We start from the raw sequence: 15,928 nt of genomic DNA, 5'->3' as shown, positions 1-15,928 counted from the left end.
TATTATGTAAGTAGTGTTGATATAACTTAGATATGTACAGAGCTAATGAATCATTATTGGTATACATTATAATTTATATAAAATTCATACGTATTATAAATATAAATGCAGCACAGATAAACGTACCTACGTATGTACGTTGCGTACACGTAAGTGCGTATTTTATGCTTTCGAAAAATCGTTCGGGCAATTAGGCTTAACAAACTCGATATATTATTATATCATAGTATATAAACAACGAAACGCAACAACGCTTTTCCGCATTTGGGTATAATCACGATTATACGAGAATATGTGGGCGATAATGTCTTCCATGGTGTCTAGGATCGACGGCCTTCCAGAGCGAAAGATCGATTCCAGGCAAGTCGTTACATTTGACGAGAGGATTCCTAAAAAAAAACATCGAATTATTCGTTGTAGTAAATTTTTTTCAATATCTCATGCTACCAACGATTCATTCGAGACTTACTGTTCCGAAACGATTTCAAAACCTCTAGGCTGCATCAGTTTTATATTATCACCGTTCTCGCAGAACAATTTCGATATGCTGCTCTTTCGTATCTCGGTTAGTTGCTCTGTAATATGATAAGGCATTTCGTAAAAAGAAGTAGGAACAAATTGGCTCTATTTAAATACCGATTTTCAGCATAAAACGGAGTTACGATCAACGTGTTTTCTTTAGTTTCGTTTCACAGATTTAGTCACACAGATTGTACATGAGTGAAATCGACTGTTTACCGTCAGTATTTACATAACAGTTGTTCAATGCATGCACACGTCGCAGATGTCGCAAGCCACTTCGAGCAAATGCAATAATTCCCGTCGTCAAGCTAATCTTGAAAAACAATCCGCCTTACGGACGATGGCATGTATAAATGAATAAGCTCACCAGGTGTAAAGGCCACGTCCTGATCAGACGACTCAAACCAGAATCTATCTCCGGCTCTTGTGCGGTAGAATTGTTCGAGAAGAATGCAAAGGAAGGTTGGACCCGCCAAAGCTCCGTTCACGTGCGATTCCAATGAACCTCCAACCGTCAGGTCAACGTCATCGGGAGTCTCATAGAGCTGAGCCAACTTCTCGATGTTCTGAATTCGTTTTTTCAAATTTTAGTTCAATGGTTCAGGTTTGTGAGTATGTTGTTCAACTACAGAGTCCATCAGTGCGTCCAAAACTCACCTCCGGCGATATGTAGTCAACGAAGTCTGCCCATTGACGTGCCTTCGGCAATCCGCAGTAATGACGGACCTGGTTGTAAGAAGCAAGTCCGTGGTCCCTGTTCCTCTGAATATCGAGGGATCGGAGGTCGGTTCCGAAGGGTCTTCCACCCCGGAACAGGAACTGGGTTATCTGGATGAACAGTATCGGGATTAAGATAGTCTTTCATTGGCAATGGGATGGAGGAATTGCGTCCATTCGTTCAATCTCACGATCAACGTCGTTGTTGCGAACCGTTGCAGCGCTTTTTTCGAAAAGTAGGTAAAACTAGATGTATATACCTCGCTGGTGAAATATTGGTCACTTGCTTCTTCGGGCTGTGTGCTGAGACCACGCGTAAGGTCGTTCATGTTGTCGCCCTGCTCGATGACTCCGGGTCGGTTGAAGTGGTCACTGAGTCGCAGGCTGTTGTACGTGAAAGCGAATCTGTGCTCGTTCACCAACCTGCGCAAATCGTGTAATGGATAGAAGATTTCGCCGTTAAATCGGCCAAACGGTCGACGGTAAATTACCGCGATATAAAATGGGAATAAAATTAGACCCGGGATGCGCTTGCAAGAGATAAACGGTGTTAAATGAGTGAAGAAAAATGGGACTCACTGCAGTCTTCCAGCAATCAACGAATGGAAGTATCTAAATGCGGCATTTGAGTGCTCGTTTATTATGCTCGGGTTAATCGAGGGCGAATAATCGTCGACGTATCCGTTCGTGTCGTAAATTATTTTATGACACAGCGAGTTCTCGACCCCTGAAATAGAAAGTAATTTACTTTTTTTCTTCCAGCACAAGGAAGACTCTATCAAGAGTCAACAGCTACGTAGAGGCAATTGAATAAAGACCTAAGAAAATTGGCAGCCACTCGTAGTAGGTGATGTGCTGGTGCTGGGCAATCGCGATGCGTCTGGATTCTTGGAAAACTATTTCATCCGTCCAATGGGGATTGAGATGAGCGAGTACGTCGGCGATTCGATTATGCTCTCTGAGGAGCATTATCTGCATAATCGTCAGCTGAGGATTTTGATTCGCCCTGACGTCTCCTGGCGAGAGAAAATTTTGGTAAGTAGTTAAATTTTTGGTAAATCTTTTTCTCCTTTTCGTCGACTAGGTATACTATTTATCGTTTTACCCCTCCATTCATCTTATTGCGTGATACAAATTTCCGCAACGCGCGTTGTGCTTAATTAATATAGTCCGGAGAAAGTTCTGTCACAGCTTTTTTTTGCCTCGTGATGGATAGTCTTTTTTCCGTTTGTGATTTTCGTAAATTAGTTTGCCAAATAGAGACTGAACTAGGACTCACCTGTTCGGTAGCAGACCTCGGCATCGCTCTCGACGTCGCAAGTCGCGCTTTTGTTCAGTGCCGCTGGTGGCCACTCTCTGCCGTCGCGAACGTCGACGTTGAGACGACCTCCGTAACCGGCCCGAAGACTGGCCGAGGTCTGATCGTCTGATCCGTATACTATGGAGAGGTCAAGCCAGCCCGTGACTGTGGTTAACTGGAAGAAAGATCTTGTTCGATTAGTCGGTTGCAATGGTCGGTTATACCATGAAGAGAGAAGAAAAGAAGAAAGGAAAAAATTGATTGAATGACGAATGGCGAATGACTTGCATTACACACTTTCTATCACCCATTGTCAGCTCTCAACATGTTTTTGATCGAGATCAATAGAATTGAACTCGACGTAAGAGAGTCATACAATATTCCATGCGATACAGCCATTGCGCAATGGAATGTGTGCACAGTCGTGTGTTGACATGTTTCTACAAACCTGTTCCGCAGGCTCGTTGAACGAGGAACATCCACGGTCGAGGTCAGTCGTACTACGAACAAAGTTTAAGCACTTTGTTCCGGATGGAGTGTGAACAGGGTCGTTGGGCGGGACGATAATTGGGTAGCAAAGGGGGCTGTTGAGGGCTGACGTCAGGAACTGGCCATCGTCCGTGCAGCATCTGGTTGGATGGGCCTCTGCAGGAGTAAAATGATGTGATTAGATTAGAAGCTCCCGGGTGATTCGCGAAAATCTATCGACTCACTAGACTGCGTAGATCCGTCGATCATGGCCATATCGTGGGTGACGATTTGGCCCCATTGCATGTTCGCCAGCGTCCACATCTTGTCCTCCACCTTGACGTCCGGAAAAAGGACGAGGCTGACCTCCCGGGAGAGAGGAAGACTGTTTCCGCTAACGGATCGAGTCGGCTCGTGGACTCCTGCGAACGTTTGAGGGGAAGGGAAATCAGTGGGCTGAACTGGACAAGCCTTCGAGATTACCCGAAATTCCGGTATGTAATGCGAGCCGGATTCGTTGCACGTGGATGCGTCTCTCGGGCGGACGTGTAGAAAGTCGCTCGACCGCGATCAAACGTAGCGGCAAGATTCAAGAGTTGCAAATTTATCAAATTCATCAAATTTCACCGACCGACGCGCGTCACGACGCTTGTTGCTTATTTGGTTCGCCCGTTATATATGCCTACTCGTCTCCAAAATTCATTGTTCTGAGCGACTGGCGAAACGCGGTCGAGGTAAAAGCGAAAGCTGTGGGGACACATTGTCGAGACGTCTTCGAAGTCCTTACGGTAGTCGGTTATTAGTTCATCTCGTTAAAGCCAAAACCACCGACCCCAAAAACCTCAGGAAGTACCCGTTCCTTTTTACACGCGATTGTCTCCAGGGTCGACGAAACAATTTCGAGGAGCCCATTTTGACCATACACGAACTTTAGAAAGTACAATATGTCGAGATCGCTTAACTACTGTGTACGTCGTTGCAGTCTTCTTCACTCTTATCACAATCGCTTCCGGCAAGTTCACTGTTCCTTTATATAACGTAGGAGGTAAATCTTTTTCATTTCTGCGATTTGCTCAAACGCACAATCAGGAAAAAATCGTTACTGTGCAATATCTGAATGGATTTCAAAGAGTTGGCTTTTCAAAATATGATTATGTTTTGTTTATTATGGTTTATCAAATTACGGCGGTATAAAGATTCCTCCTAAACATGCATCGTCACAATAACGTCATTAACTTCATCCTCACGACCGATGTCCTTCGAATAATTGAGACGAGATTTCCCGCGTTAGCGTGAATTGTAAATTGCCCGTAGCGAGATAACTTTAGTTGGTACAAAGCTTGCATGGTGCGGATACTAAGTATCGAAGTTGCGAAACTTCTGTACATTTCTAGGTTTATAGACTCATTAAGACGTGTGTAGTAACATAATTACCGTCGGCGTAATTGGAGGGCAGGAGTCGAGCGTACCGGGTATTCGCCTGGCCCCAAGTCGGGTTGTAAGGATTATTGCAGGACCCATCGAACGTTCTGTACCTCGACTTTTGACAGACACCGTCAAATCTATCGCCGCAGGTCACTTGACCCTGTTGGTTGGATTGATTCGGCTGACTATTGCCAACGACTCCTCCTGTGGCAGCGCCATACCTTTCGAGGAATCAAAGGAATGAGAGTAGGAATCCATGGTCACCCATTGAGCCACAATTGAGTTGAAAGAACCTTCGATATTCTGTTTTTTTGTAAATTCCTCTCTTTGTTTAAGGACAACGGAAACTTTGTCTGAACGCTCTTCACAGATGGTGTTAAAGAATTTGACATTCACTGTATTATAAATGAAATTACACGATACTTGTAGTTTGCTTGATCGAATGCCGCGTTTACAAATGTTTCCGGTTACTTAAAGCTGGTACATTTTTTCCCAGCAAAGGCTTTGAGAGACCTAATGACCATGACCATAAATGACTTCGATTAATTGGGATTTATATTATCCCTGCGGTATATGCTCAGAAATTTGCAGAGATTTAATGACATGAAATACTTGACAGTAAATTAAATCCTCGCTAATTAAACGAACCAGAATATTATTTTAATATTAAACTTTTAGTATATTTTAATGGTATACTTACGGTTGATAGACTGCCGGAGTTTGTCCAAAAAAGTTGTTGTACTGCGAGTTTGGGTAAAGGAACGGTAAGTTATCACCTGCATAGCTGACGTAACGACTCCTCCTTGACTCTGAAACCACGATAGAGTTCAATAAATTAACCTTATTGACGAGTGACTTCGTCGAAGAAAGAAGAGAGAGAGATAGAAAAAAAATGGAAGAAGGGAATAAGAGTTGGAATTACTTGGCATTGAGTACTTGCGCAGTCTCGTTTTTCAACGTCCGAACAATCAATTCCTGGCACATAATAAAAACAATTACTGATTGCAAATTTCACGTCGGAATTATAATGATGCTTGGGAAGTTATTCGCAAATAAATGACCGGCGTTATAATGTATTGCACTTAAATACGTAACAAGCAAGCTGACATCATTTCTACAGTCAATTTCAATACCCGTGTATTAATAATGTACCTGTTACACAATCGTCTTTGAACACCGCGGCGTCTGTCCGCTATTCGTTTTACCGCGGAGATTTTTTATGAGTAATAGCTGTTGCTGCTGCTGCTGCTGGAATCCTAGATCACTGGACCAGCTTAGACACTGGATGTGTGGGAAAAGGAAGCGTGACTTTCTAAATCGACTCGAAGATTCGCCTTCAAATAACCTGAGGCCATTACTGCCAAACTACTGTGCGACCTGTCGTTCTATAGCCATCAGCTTCTGTCACATTATTTCAAGACATGCCAAAGAGAGAATAGTCAAGAAATATCGATATTTTGGAAATCACGGGAAACAGTCTTTCGAATCCCCGTGACAAGTTGTATTTTATGTTTGGTTTCAAGTACATTAAGTGCGTACTAATCTAATTAAGGTCTACATAATTTTGCACTCATTCTGCAGACCTTTTTGCCATTTTTGTTTCCGCTCATTAATCAATCTTGTATAACACGTACGTGCAGTACGCGTTTTTGTGTAAATGCATGCAATCTCAATTGAAAAACGAATGACTCAGCAGCGCGTAAAGTGGGAAGTGTGAGTACCTGCTCGTCTTGGAGCTGAATTGCCGTTCGGTGTCAAGTTCAGGAAATCGTCAGTCGTCGCCGCTGTTTGAGCTATAAAAATTATAGCGAAGACCCCGGCGCAGCCGAGCCTTTTTCTACTGCCCATGATTCTGAAACCGTGAATTGTAACATGATGTTAGAAGCAAACGAGGGTTTACTTGTTTCAACGTGGTGATATTCGGTTCGAATGTGGAAAATGGAACATCAGCAGCATCACTTCTTGTTACTCTACTAAACGCTTTAGAAAATTTTTTTCTTCATATTTTTTTAGCGAAATGAGATCTGTAATCAATCATCGAAATCAAAACTGCGGTAGGCATATAAAAGCCACGATACCTACTTTCATTTCTTTGATCTCGAATATATTTAGGTGTGCATTGCACGTGTAACAATTATTCTACCGTCGCTATTAAACATCGAGCCTAATTACCCCGGTATAAAAACGCGAAATATAGGCTCCGGAGACTGACTTAAGATTTATAATACATTTTCGACGATCTATTCCGCCTCGTGCAGTACGGTTATAAGGTACATACATACATTTCAGATAACGTGCCGATGTAATAATTGATTGTCGAAAAAGCCATCCATTACTTGAAACGAAATGGGAAACCACCTGAGCGATAATCTTGCGAAGTCGCTTTTCAAAGATCAAAAACTGCCACGATTAATCAGAATATTACATAAAAATTGGTCAAAGAAATTCAGCTTCATAGTTTTGAATGATATTTTCACTTCCTCGTCTGAACAGCGATGATCGATTTACTTGATTCGATTTACCAATAAAAAAAAAATAAAAAAAATACGTTTTGAATCCGAAAAATTGTCGAGTAAAAATGTAGCAACTGGTGTTGGCGTTTCCTCACCATCCGCTTGCTTCATTGCATAGACCAACGACAACGACAACGACGTGTAAGTTGGCATACGACTGCAGTATATTGGCAGAAACAGTGTTCAATGTGAGACTTTCGTCGCGGTAGAATTAACCCGGACACGTTTTAGCGTTTTTCTGTGACAATTCGCTGCGGCATGTCATGTCAACGTAGGTAGGTAGGTAGATAGATGTATATAGGTATATATTAAAGGTAGGTACGTATGTGCAGCCGCGACGTGCAATCCGCAGAAATTCCATCGCTTTCGCTTATTCGTTCGAAGCTTTTTGCGCCTCGGTAGAATGTCCGACCATTATTCGAGGGTTTCGTAATGCACGATGGCGATGCACTTCCTGTCGGTCCGTTAATTGTCTATTAATAGGCGCTTGTCTATCCGCGGTTGACATTTTTCCAGTAATAGGACCTCGATCGCGGACCAATTTCCTTTTCTGACGAAAGATTCAATTCAATGACAGACTCGGACGATTTACCTTCACTGATCTCACCCGCATCTGTCAAAACCTACATTCGACCTTCGACATGACCAACGGTGCCAGGCTTGGTCAATCCATCTGTGCAATTTCTTTTCCTCAACGTAATTGCGAACGTAAAAAATTACGCCCAGCGCCGAGAGTTGATCCAATCGTTTAACCACTTTCGATCTATGTAATCTCCGGGTTTCCACATTAAAACCGCGGCCATGAAACTGATTGTGAATTCTTTTAAAGGGTTTTTTATTTCCCTTAGAAGATTGGGTTTCTAGCTTGTTGCAAAAAACTGCTTCAAGTATCTTCTTCCGTACGACCCTCAAGTCTCAGATAACAGCGGCGAAAAATAGAATATTTGACAAACTTGCGATAGACTGCTTGTATATGTATATTAGGGTGGTGCAAAAAAATCGACTTTTTTTTTTTTGAATCTCGTGTGTCAAAATGTTAGTTTTTGATGTTTTAAGAGTCCACTTCAAAGGACAGTTCAATAAAAAAATTTTAAGAGGTCGCTCCACATTTTTTAAAACGTCAGAAAGCGTCAAAAATCGATTTAAAAAAAAAAAAATTTCTCATTACGGTATAATTTTATAGACAAAAAAAAAAATTAGTTTCCGAAAGTTTCAGTTCAAAATTTGAATTTTGAAAGGTCGCTCATAATTTTTTTTCAATTTTTTGGTGCATTTCCTTAGATCTTTTCGAGCGACCTTTTAATATTCATATTAAAATTTCATAAATTTTTTTTCTTCAATTCACTAAGACAGAATCGATAACAATACACCACGACATGAATTAAAAATCAAACAAAATACTGAAAATATAATTTTTTTAATTTAATATTTTGACGATTTTTGACATTTTAAAAAATTTAGAGTGACCTCTTAAAAAAATTTTTTCGAACTGTCCTTTGGAGTTGGCTCTTAAAACATCAAAAACTAACATTTTGTCACACGAGACTCAAGAAAAAAAAAAAAAAAAAAAAATAGTCGGTTTTTTTGCGCCACCCTAATGTATATACATATATATCTCAACTCTTAAAATTCTTGTAAAATTCATTTACGGGTGATTCTTTCATGATCGATAATCGGGATGACCGAGTGCCTTAGGCGTCTATATATAACGGTATGAGTTCACACGTATACATGTGGTATACACGTTCATAACTGCGGTTTGATAGATGAAGTCAAAGGCGTTCTTGCACACGCCCGTTAAAAAATGGGCTTATGTAATCGCGTTAGATCCCGAGTACCCGAGAATATTGAGCGAAGGCCGGGATCACGGCGTCGCAATTAGGCCGATTTGCTTGCGTTATTATGGCACGTTGCACGTACCTTCGCGTTATAAAGCATGTTATATGAATTACACAACGATTCAGGTCTGCGTGTATTATAAGCAGCTCTGACAGATGGTTAGAGAAAATGTGATCCTGCTGCTGCTGCTGCTGATGCTGACGTTTCACTCTCGTTTCACAATTTGATTCTACCAGCTCCCACGTGTTACGTTTTTACCTGTGACGCGGCGTATGTGAATGCGTGTAATAATCTATTATTTTGGTTTGAATTCAAAAATAAGGCGACCATAATATCGACGCGATATATCAAGTAGCTTTGACAAATGGAGAAAGTTCAGATCTGGTCACGTTGTCGTTATTTCATGCGACAAAGATCTATTCCTTCTACCGTCATAAAATTGGGGAAAAAAGTCTGCAACGAGAACGAAGTTTCGGGCTTTCCAAACTTGGTTTACTTTCTATATTCGTCATTGGAATTAGCTGAATTAGAAATCGAAATTTGGATTAGAATATTATTCCTAAAAATTTCTCATTCGATGCTGCGATGGACGTGAAAGACGCAACATTTATATTCTCTCCTGGAAGCATTTACGGTGTTTTATGCTCATGCCGTGCAGAGAGAACACAAAACTTGATCTCGTTTGCGTTACGTATCGCATCGATCCTGCCGGCAGCCCAATGAATTTGAGGTAAAGCGTACACACAAATCCTGTCAGAAAGTGAATTGTACAGTCTGAAAGTGTGCAGAACCTGTCCCATTCACCGCGAATAAATATTCTAATATTCTAGTCTCACGTCAAGCTTATAACACCGTAAAAATCATACATCAGGTGAAGGCGCCGGCGATAATCGGCGCGCGTTTCAAATCGTCTTGTAAATGGATATATGGACCGATAGAACTGGAGGCAAATAATTTTCTAACGCAACTTTCGAACGTTGATTAATCTCCTTGCATAATAAATTCACCTACGCTATGGTTGTGTGTTTATTACATGAATCATGCCTCGCACGTGACGTCGACGATTATCTCTACGAATTAATTACTGCCGTTGGGTATAACGTATCGATTATTATTTTTCCCAAGGAAAACTGTACCATTTTCGATTTAAAATTTTTTTTTTTTTATTTTTATTTCATCGCTTTTCGTTTAATTACTCGCGAAGTTGACGTTGATTCTGCTACCAGAAATTGGTAGGAACTTGGAATAAGCTGCAACGCCTGATCTCGAAATCGTCTTTGCAATCGTTTAATCGGACAGGACCTTGATGATCTAGTTTCACAAAAAGTGTGTAACTCGTAAAGAGAATAGTTAAAATTGTCGTTCGATTCACGTGAAAGAAAGAATTGTATCAATCGTGGCCACGCGAGTTCTCATCGCATTACAATGTCGATGGGGAAATTGGAATCCTGTTAACGTGTGGAAACCGGATGTTTATTTGGAAACGTTAAAGTGCTTGGAAACCAAATTGATTATTAGATAATACGGATAATTAGGTGGAGAATCGATGTACCGGAACGCGTCACCGACTCTTCTCAGGATTAGCGCGAAATCGCTTAATTCCTGGCCATAAGAACACGCGCGAGATATTAGTGATTTAAAAAACGGAAAAAAAAATATTCAATAATAATCAGTAGACGAATATAACTAGCGCACGATTTTCTCACGAATTAGTACAGAGGAAATTGCGGGGCTTCCGTCTTATTGTACAATCCGCGATCCGGTCGATTGGACAAAGCGACCTTCGACGCACGGAATCGAAGGGTCCGATTTTCGAGATGCCGATCTAGAATTTTCCCGCGGGGCATCCGATTCGATAATTTATCACAGCTGAGCTTGTTTCGATCTTATACGGTATATAATATCGAATTTAGTGGATTGTCCAAGATACAGGTCGAGGTTCGAATCCAAACAACCATTACTCAACGGTGAACGAGAGCCTTTAATTTCGCTTATGGGGCCAAACCGAATCCCCCGTTTTAACTGCGCCCGATTATCTACAAACTTGCAACGATTAGTTATAGTTATATCGTTTGCTCTTTGGCAATGAGCTCGAAAATTTTGGTGTTTAATCGATTGCCAAATCGTGTTCGTGTGTTTTATTGCTCCAATTACTATATTGATGGGTGCGTTAGTCACGTGATTCATAATTATTACAGGCATGAATTGCTGGTAAATTCAAAGCGAACTTTAATTTAAGTAATTCAAATGATGGATGGAAAAGCAGTTCCAGAGTGCTACGTTATGTGGTGTGTATATCACTGAGACGAGTTGACACACTTCTAATTGAGAAATGTACGGACTAATTACGAAGCGAAAGAGACGGATTTGTGAAATAAGGAATTAATAATTATATTTAGGTTGCGTACAAAGCAGCGATGCGAGAATTCGCGTTAGAAAATTTCGCAACATTTTTTTGATACATATGTTACGTGTGTATAGGATATACATATAATACCTACGCTGCACGCACGATCCTCGTGAATACCTGTAATTTACATTTGTAATACGCATTTTACACTTTCAAAGTTTTCTCGTGGGATTACATGTATTATTTCCAGCTCGCACATTACGTATGTATGTATTTCGCAATCGAAAACATGCATGAAAGTCATAAAGTATAATTTTTCGCAAGATTTATCTCCTCGAGAGTAAATTGTAACAAATAAAATAATGCGGTTATTAGAAATGTGCGTAATATAAGCAGGAGATTTAAAAGGACTCGTATATTATTTGCGAGCAAAAAATCTCGATAGAAAGTAATAGAAAAAGATAAAGTAAAGGTGGTTTGTTAGACGCTCGAATTCAATGTCCGAATAAAATCATGGGATTAAAATTATCAAGGATTTTACTCCCCGCGAATAGAGGCTGTGTAACATGAATGTGATTATTGCGCTGCTTCAGTTCCTGCTTGTTAAATAAATTATTATATCGAGCGACCTTCGTAAGAAAAGAAAAGTACTCGTGTGAATATCATATATATCAATATGATATGCATATGTAAAAAATATTATTCCATCGATCAAGGTGCTTGAACGATGATGAAATTCATGATGTCCATCAATTGAAATTGTTTCCCAGTAAACAATACGTGACAAAAGTAACGGTTTGAAATTGTATAAACATATTATATACATATATATTAATAATAAGCAACAGTATAGACCAGAAAGCAAACCGGAAACAGCTTGTAGAAAAAAAGTATTTCCTTAATGCTTCGTAATAGACGCATTAATATTAATTAGAAAAGGAGAAGAAAAAAATGTAATAAAAAAAATCGCGCATGCGATTATTCACGCCTCTTCACCCATTAACGTTACTGTACATACGATCGAGTGATACGTAGTAGTAAACTAGGCGCCGGTTTTCACACCTCGTAATTCGATGTTAACCAATAATATGATCTCCCCACACATTTATCATTCTAACGTATTAAACTGCACGCGATACGTGATTATAAAATCATTTCTCAGACAGGCAAAACCGTCGACGAAAGTAACCCGGAAGAATATAAATGTTAATACTTTTATAAATTACATATTATTATTGTTATTTATTATATAAATATATACTCATATTTACGTACGACAAATATTGATCACATTTATTTTAAACGTAGATTTTTTCCTGCCGACAGGTAAATAAGTCGACAGACACAAAAGAAGAGAAAGAATAATAAATAAATATAACTTGAGAATAAAATTACTTGAAGATACTTGAATGATTGTTGAAAAATTCTACGCATAATACGTATATACATCCATACATTACATAGGAATAAAAAAAACTTTTTGCTTCGCACTGATCGGCTGCAATTTATAAAAAAAATTTCAACTTACCGGGGAAGAAAAAAAGACTGATATTCAAAAAACTTATACTAAACACAGAAAAATATAAAAACGAACACGAACCGTAGTTGGGTAAAAAGTTCGGCGCACAGTACCTGTCGTTCAGGGATATAATCCGGTAATTGTTGACAGGACGGACTGAACAACTAGAGTGTTTGAACCAAGTTTATAAGTAGCGGTAGAAAGTACTGGTGGCCCTACCCGGGGCGAGGTGGGTGCGATCATGCGGTCCCACCATGGAACCGAAAGCTCGAATCAAGACACCCTCTCAGAGCAGTGAACGGTGTCGTTTTCGCAGATTTCGTACGACCTGTTCCTGATTTTACCATTATTCACTGATCAGCTGAAATTTTTCCTCCGGGAAATTCCACTGTCTTATAACCTTTGCGCAATATCTTGTACAACTTGATTTTTGTTTGGCCAAATGACCCAGGGGTCATTTATAAAATGGTACCTCACGTTCTCAGAAGTGGAAGGGGGTTAACGTCACTGTGACGACCTGTGACGTGGAGGGGATACACTCGCACGTCACTTTACGCTCTTTCTTTCACGCGTATTTAATTGATTTTTTTTTTTTTTTTTTTTTTTTTTGTGAGACAGTTAACATTGTTTTTCATATTATTAACGAACTTTAAATTGTACGAAGGAGGATGAAAATAAAAAAACTGGAGGGTCTAAAATTGCCGAGAACAGTGGGATGTAATATTTAAATAGTCCCTCGCGAGAAATATAGACCGTCGTTGTAGCGATAGACGAGTTGGAAAATATTCACTGTAATTGGAAAAGAAGAATTCCACTTTGTTATTCTAACACGTCGCGTATTTTGACAGTAATAATGATTGATGGTAAAATTGAAAATAAGAGGATACATGAAATTCTTGTAAAAATTATACTATAGACGTTTTGTATTCGGTGTGTATAGATTATTTTTATAAATTTCGTTGATCTACGTTTTATATTTATTAGTTCATTATTCCCCCCCCCCCCCCCCCCCCCCCGAAAACGTTATCAATACAATATTATTCCCATTTTATCAAATGTTAAATTTCTTTCTAAAAACAAAAACTGTCGATGATTCGTAACCAACGCACAATAAAATATTAAAAAATCTTTATCACGGGTTCATTTATCGCTAAGTTAATTAGACCGAGTTCCGGTTTATTAAAAAATTAATAACAAGAGCGACTTTCTACCGTGCTGCCGAATTGGAAGAACGGCGAGGTGGCGAACTCTCGCGAAATGTCGTATGAATATGACCTCGTGAAATTTCGATCTCCCCAACAAGATTATCTCTCTAAGATTATTATCTCTTAAATTTTTAGCACCGATTTCTATTCGAATATCGAAAAGCCGTCGCGGCTACGTGTAACGTGTTCGTTATACACGGACGTGAATAGACGAGCGGCATAATGAATCTGGAGCCAAGGTCCCTTAACCATGAGAAGCAGAACTGGTCTGACAATTAGACAAAGCATACTCTATGGGCGTCGAGAGAACGGGAGAATGCAAGGGCTACACATACAATCCCGTGATCCGGAGGGGAGTGCCAGCCTCCGGTAGTCGAGTTGCTGATTCAGCCGGTCCATTTGCGTGTATCAATTATGGGATCAGGTTACGTCAAGCTCCAATCGATTCACAATCAGTCCCATAGCCCATTCGAACATCCGCGAAAACGTATCTTGATCGCGTGTCATATTTCCTGATTTACGACAGATCGAATCTGACGAATCGTTTGATTCGAAATTTCGAGCTAGAGAAGGATATCTGTAAAAAAAAAAAAAAAGGAAAGAAAAGAAAAACGACTAAAAGTAAATTGTAGATATTTATAATTGTTTAAATGTCGCTTGAATTGAGAGAAAATCTGGTATCTAGAAAACTTGACTAGTCAGTCGATGTATGATTTATCTTCTGGTAATTGTAACATCGATTAATTTCTTTAGTTTACTATTAAGTTTCTTCATTTAAGTTTGATTATTAGTTACCTGAATTATTCGTGATTCGTAGAACTGTCACGAACCCATCACTAATTATTGTTATACCAGCCGTGACGATTAATCAACTTTTATCGTGATTCGATGCTGCACCTCGAGTCATAATTGCAGCTCGAAATTAAACTTATTGCTAGTCGTTGCGCTAATGACGCACGGCTTGCCAAAACCGCCAATAAGATCTACTGTCGTCACATTTATCATTCCGGTTTTCGTTGTTTTTTTTTTTTTTTGTTTTTTTTCTTTGATCTTTGTGTTTTATTTCGTCTTCTCGATCACAGCTTCCTTTCTTTTCCCTTAAATCTTTCCGCGAATCGTATTATCTACACTTTGCAAGTTCACTTCCTCGAATTCGTGCAGTCGACATACTGCCTTGAGCCAAATAGCTCCTAGCTAAGTGAGTACGGAGGAATTCATATTGCGAAATAAATGTACTCCTGCATGCGTATGTACAATTCGCAAGGCGAGTACGATGTATACGTATATATGTAAGTCGGTGTCACCTGTTGCACAGTCGATGATAAATAGCAATTTGTCTGCAACTTTAGTCAATGAGTTATGTAACTCACATATGTACACGATTAATAATATAGATCATACGCTTCGTCCACATAATGCATCCACACACATTATGGGTGTACCTGTCATAGTTCAGCATTGCAGGTAATTACAGGCATGTAATACTATGTATATACGTACGAATAATAGTAATTCGAGCGCATAATTGCGGTGTTCTAATTAATAAGCACCGTATATATTATACTTGGTTTTTATTTTCTTTATTTTTATTTTTTTTATATATCAAACCATTAATCCGTGTTTGCTGCAGAAACGTAACGCTGAGAAAACGTAATACTTGCACAATATTTCGTTTCGTTTGTGATTTAATTTTTATTCTGCATTCATATTTATTTTTCTCTCATAATTTTACACACGCAATTATTATATATCGTGTAGTAAAATTCTTTCGTTCGATATTTGTGCAACGTTACTAACACCGATACACATATTTACTACTTACGTATTTTATTATTACATTCTGATCGACGGGGATACAAATGTAAAATAAAAATTTTATCCTACTGAAACTGAAAGTTTCACGCGTGAATCAGAAGCAGAGAAAATTTAACGATTTTTCAAGCTCAATTATATCGGTACTGAACATAGTATTCGGTAATTAATATGAATTGTTCTTTTTCTTTCTTTCATCTTTAAGACAAGAAGTTGTAGTGATAATCAATTTGTTTAGCTGATTAAACGAGAGAAAGC

At 39.3% G+C, this 15,928-nt stretch overlaps 1 protein-coding gene across 1 annotated transcript; it reads right to left on the bottom strand.

Annotated features, from left to right (window-relative positions):
- Positions 1-110: 110 nt before the first annotated feature.
- LOC124409835 (peroxidase) lies at positions 111-12,901 on the bottom strand. Its single transcript, XM_046887731.1, has 14 exons — positions 12,767-12,901; positions 6,154-6,284; positions 5,133-5,241; positions 4,442-4,653; positions 3,253-3,429; positions 2,988-3,184; positions 2,519-2,714; positions 2,058-2,255; positions 1,819-1,966; positions 1,500-1,662; positions 1,180-1,350; positions 890-1,088; positions 470-575; positions 111-389 (listed from the first exon to the last, which is right to left on the bottom strand). Exons 2-14 carry the CDS (start codon positions 6,278-6,280, stop codon positions 281-283), a joined length of 2,112 nt encoding a protein of 703 aa, XP_046743687.1. The 5' UTR covers positions 6,281-6,284; positions 12,767-12,901; the 3' UTR covers positions 111-280.
- Positions 12,902-15,928: the final 3,027 nt, after the last annotated feature.

The sequence above is a fragment of the Diprion similis genome, chromosome 1, assembly GCF_021155765.1.
Source record: "Diprion similis isolate iyDipSimi1 chromosome 1, iyDipSimi1.1, whole genome shotgun sequence".
Lineage (NCBI taxonomy): Eukaryota > Metazoa > Arthropoda > Insecta > Hymenoptera > Diprionidae > Diprion > Diprion similis.
The sequence above is the reverse complement of the archived record's forward strand: the minus strand, read 5'-3'. Positions and strand labels throughout refer to the sequence as shown.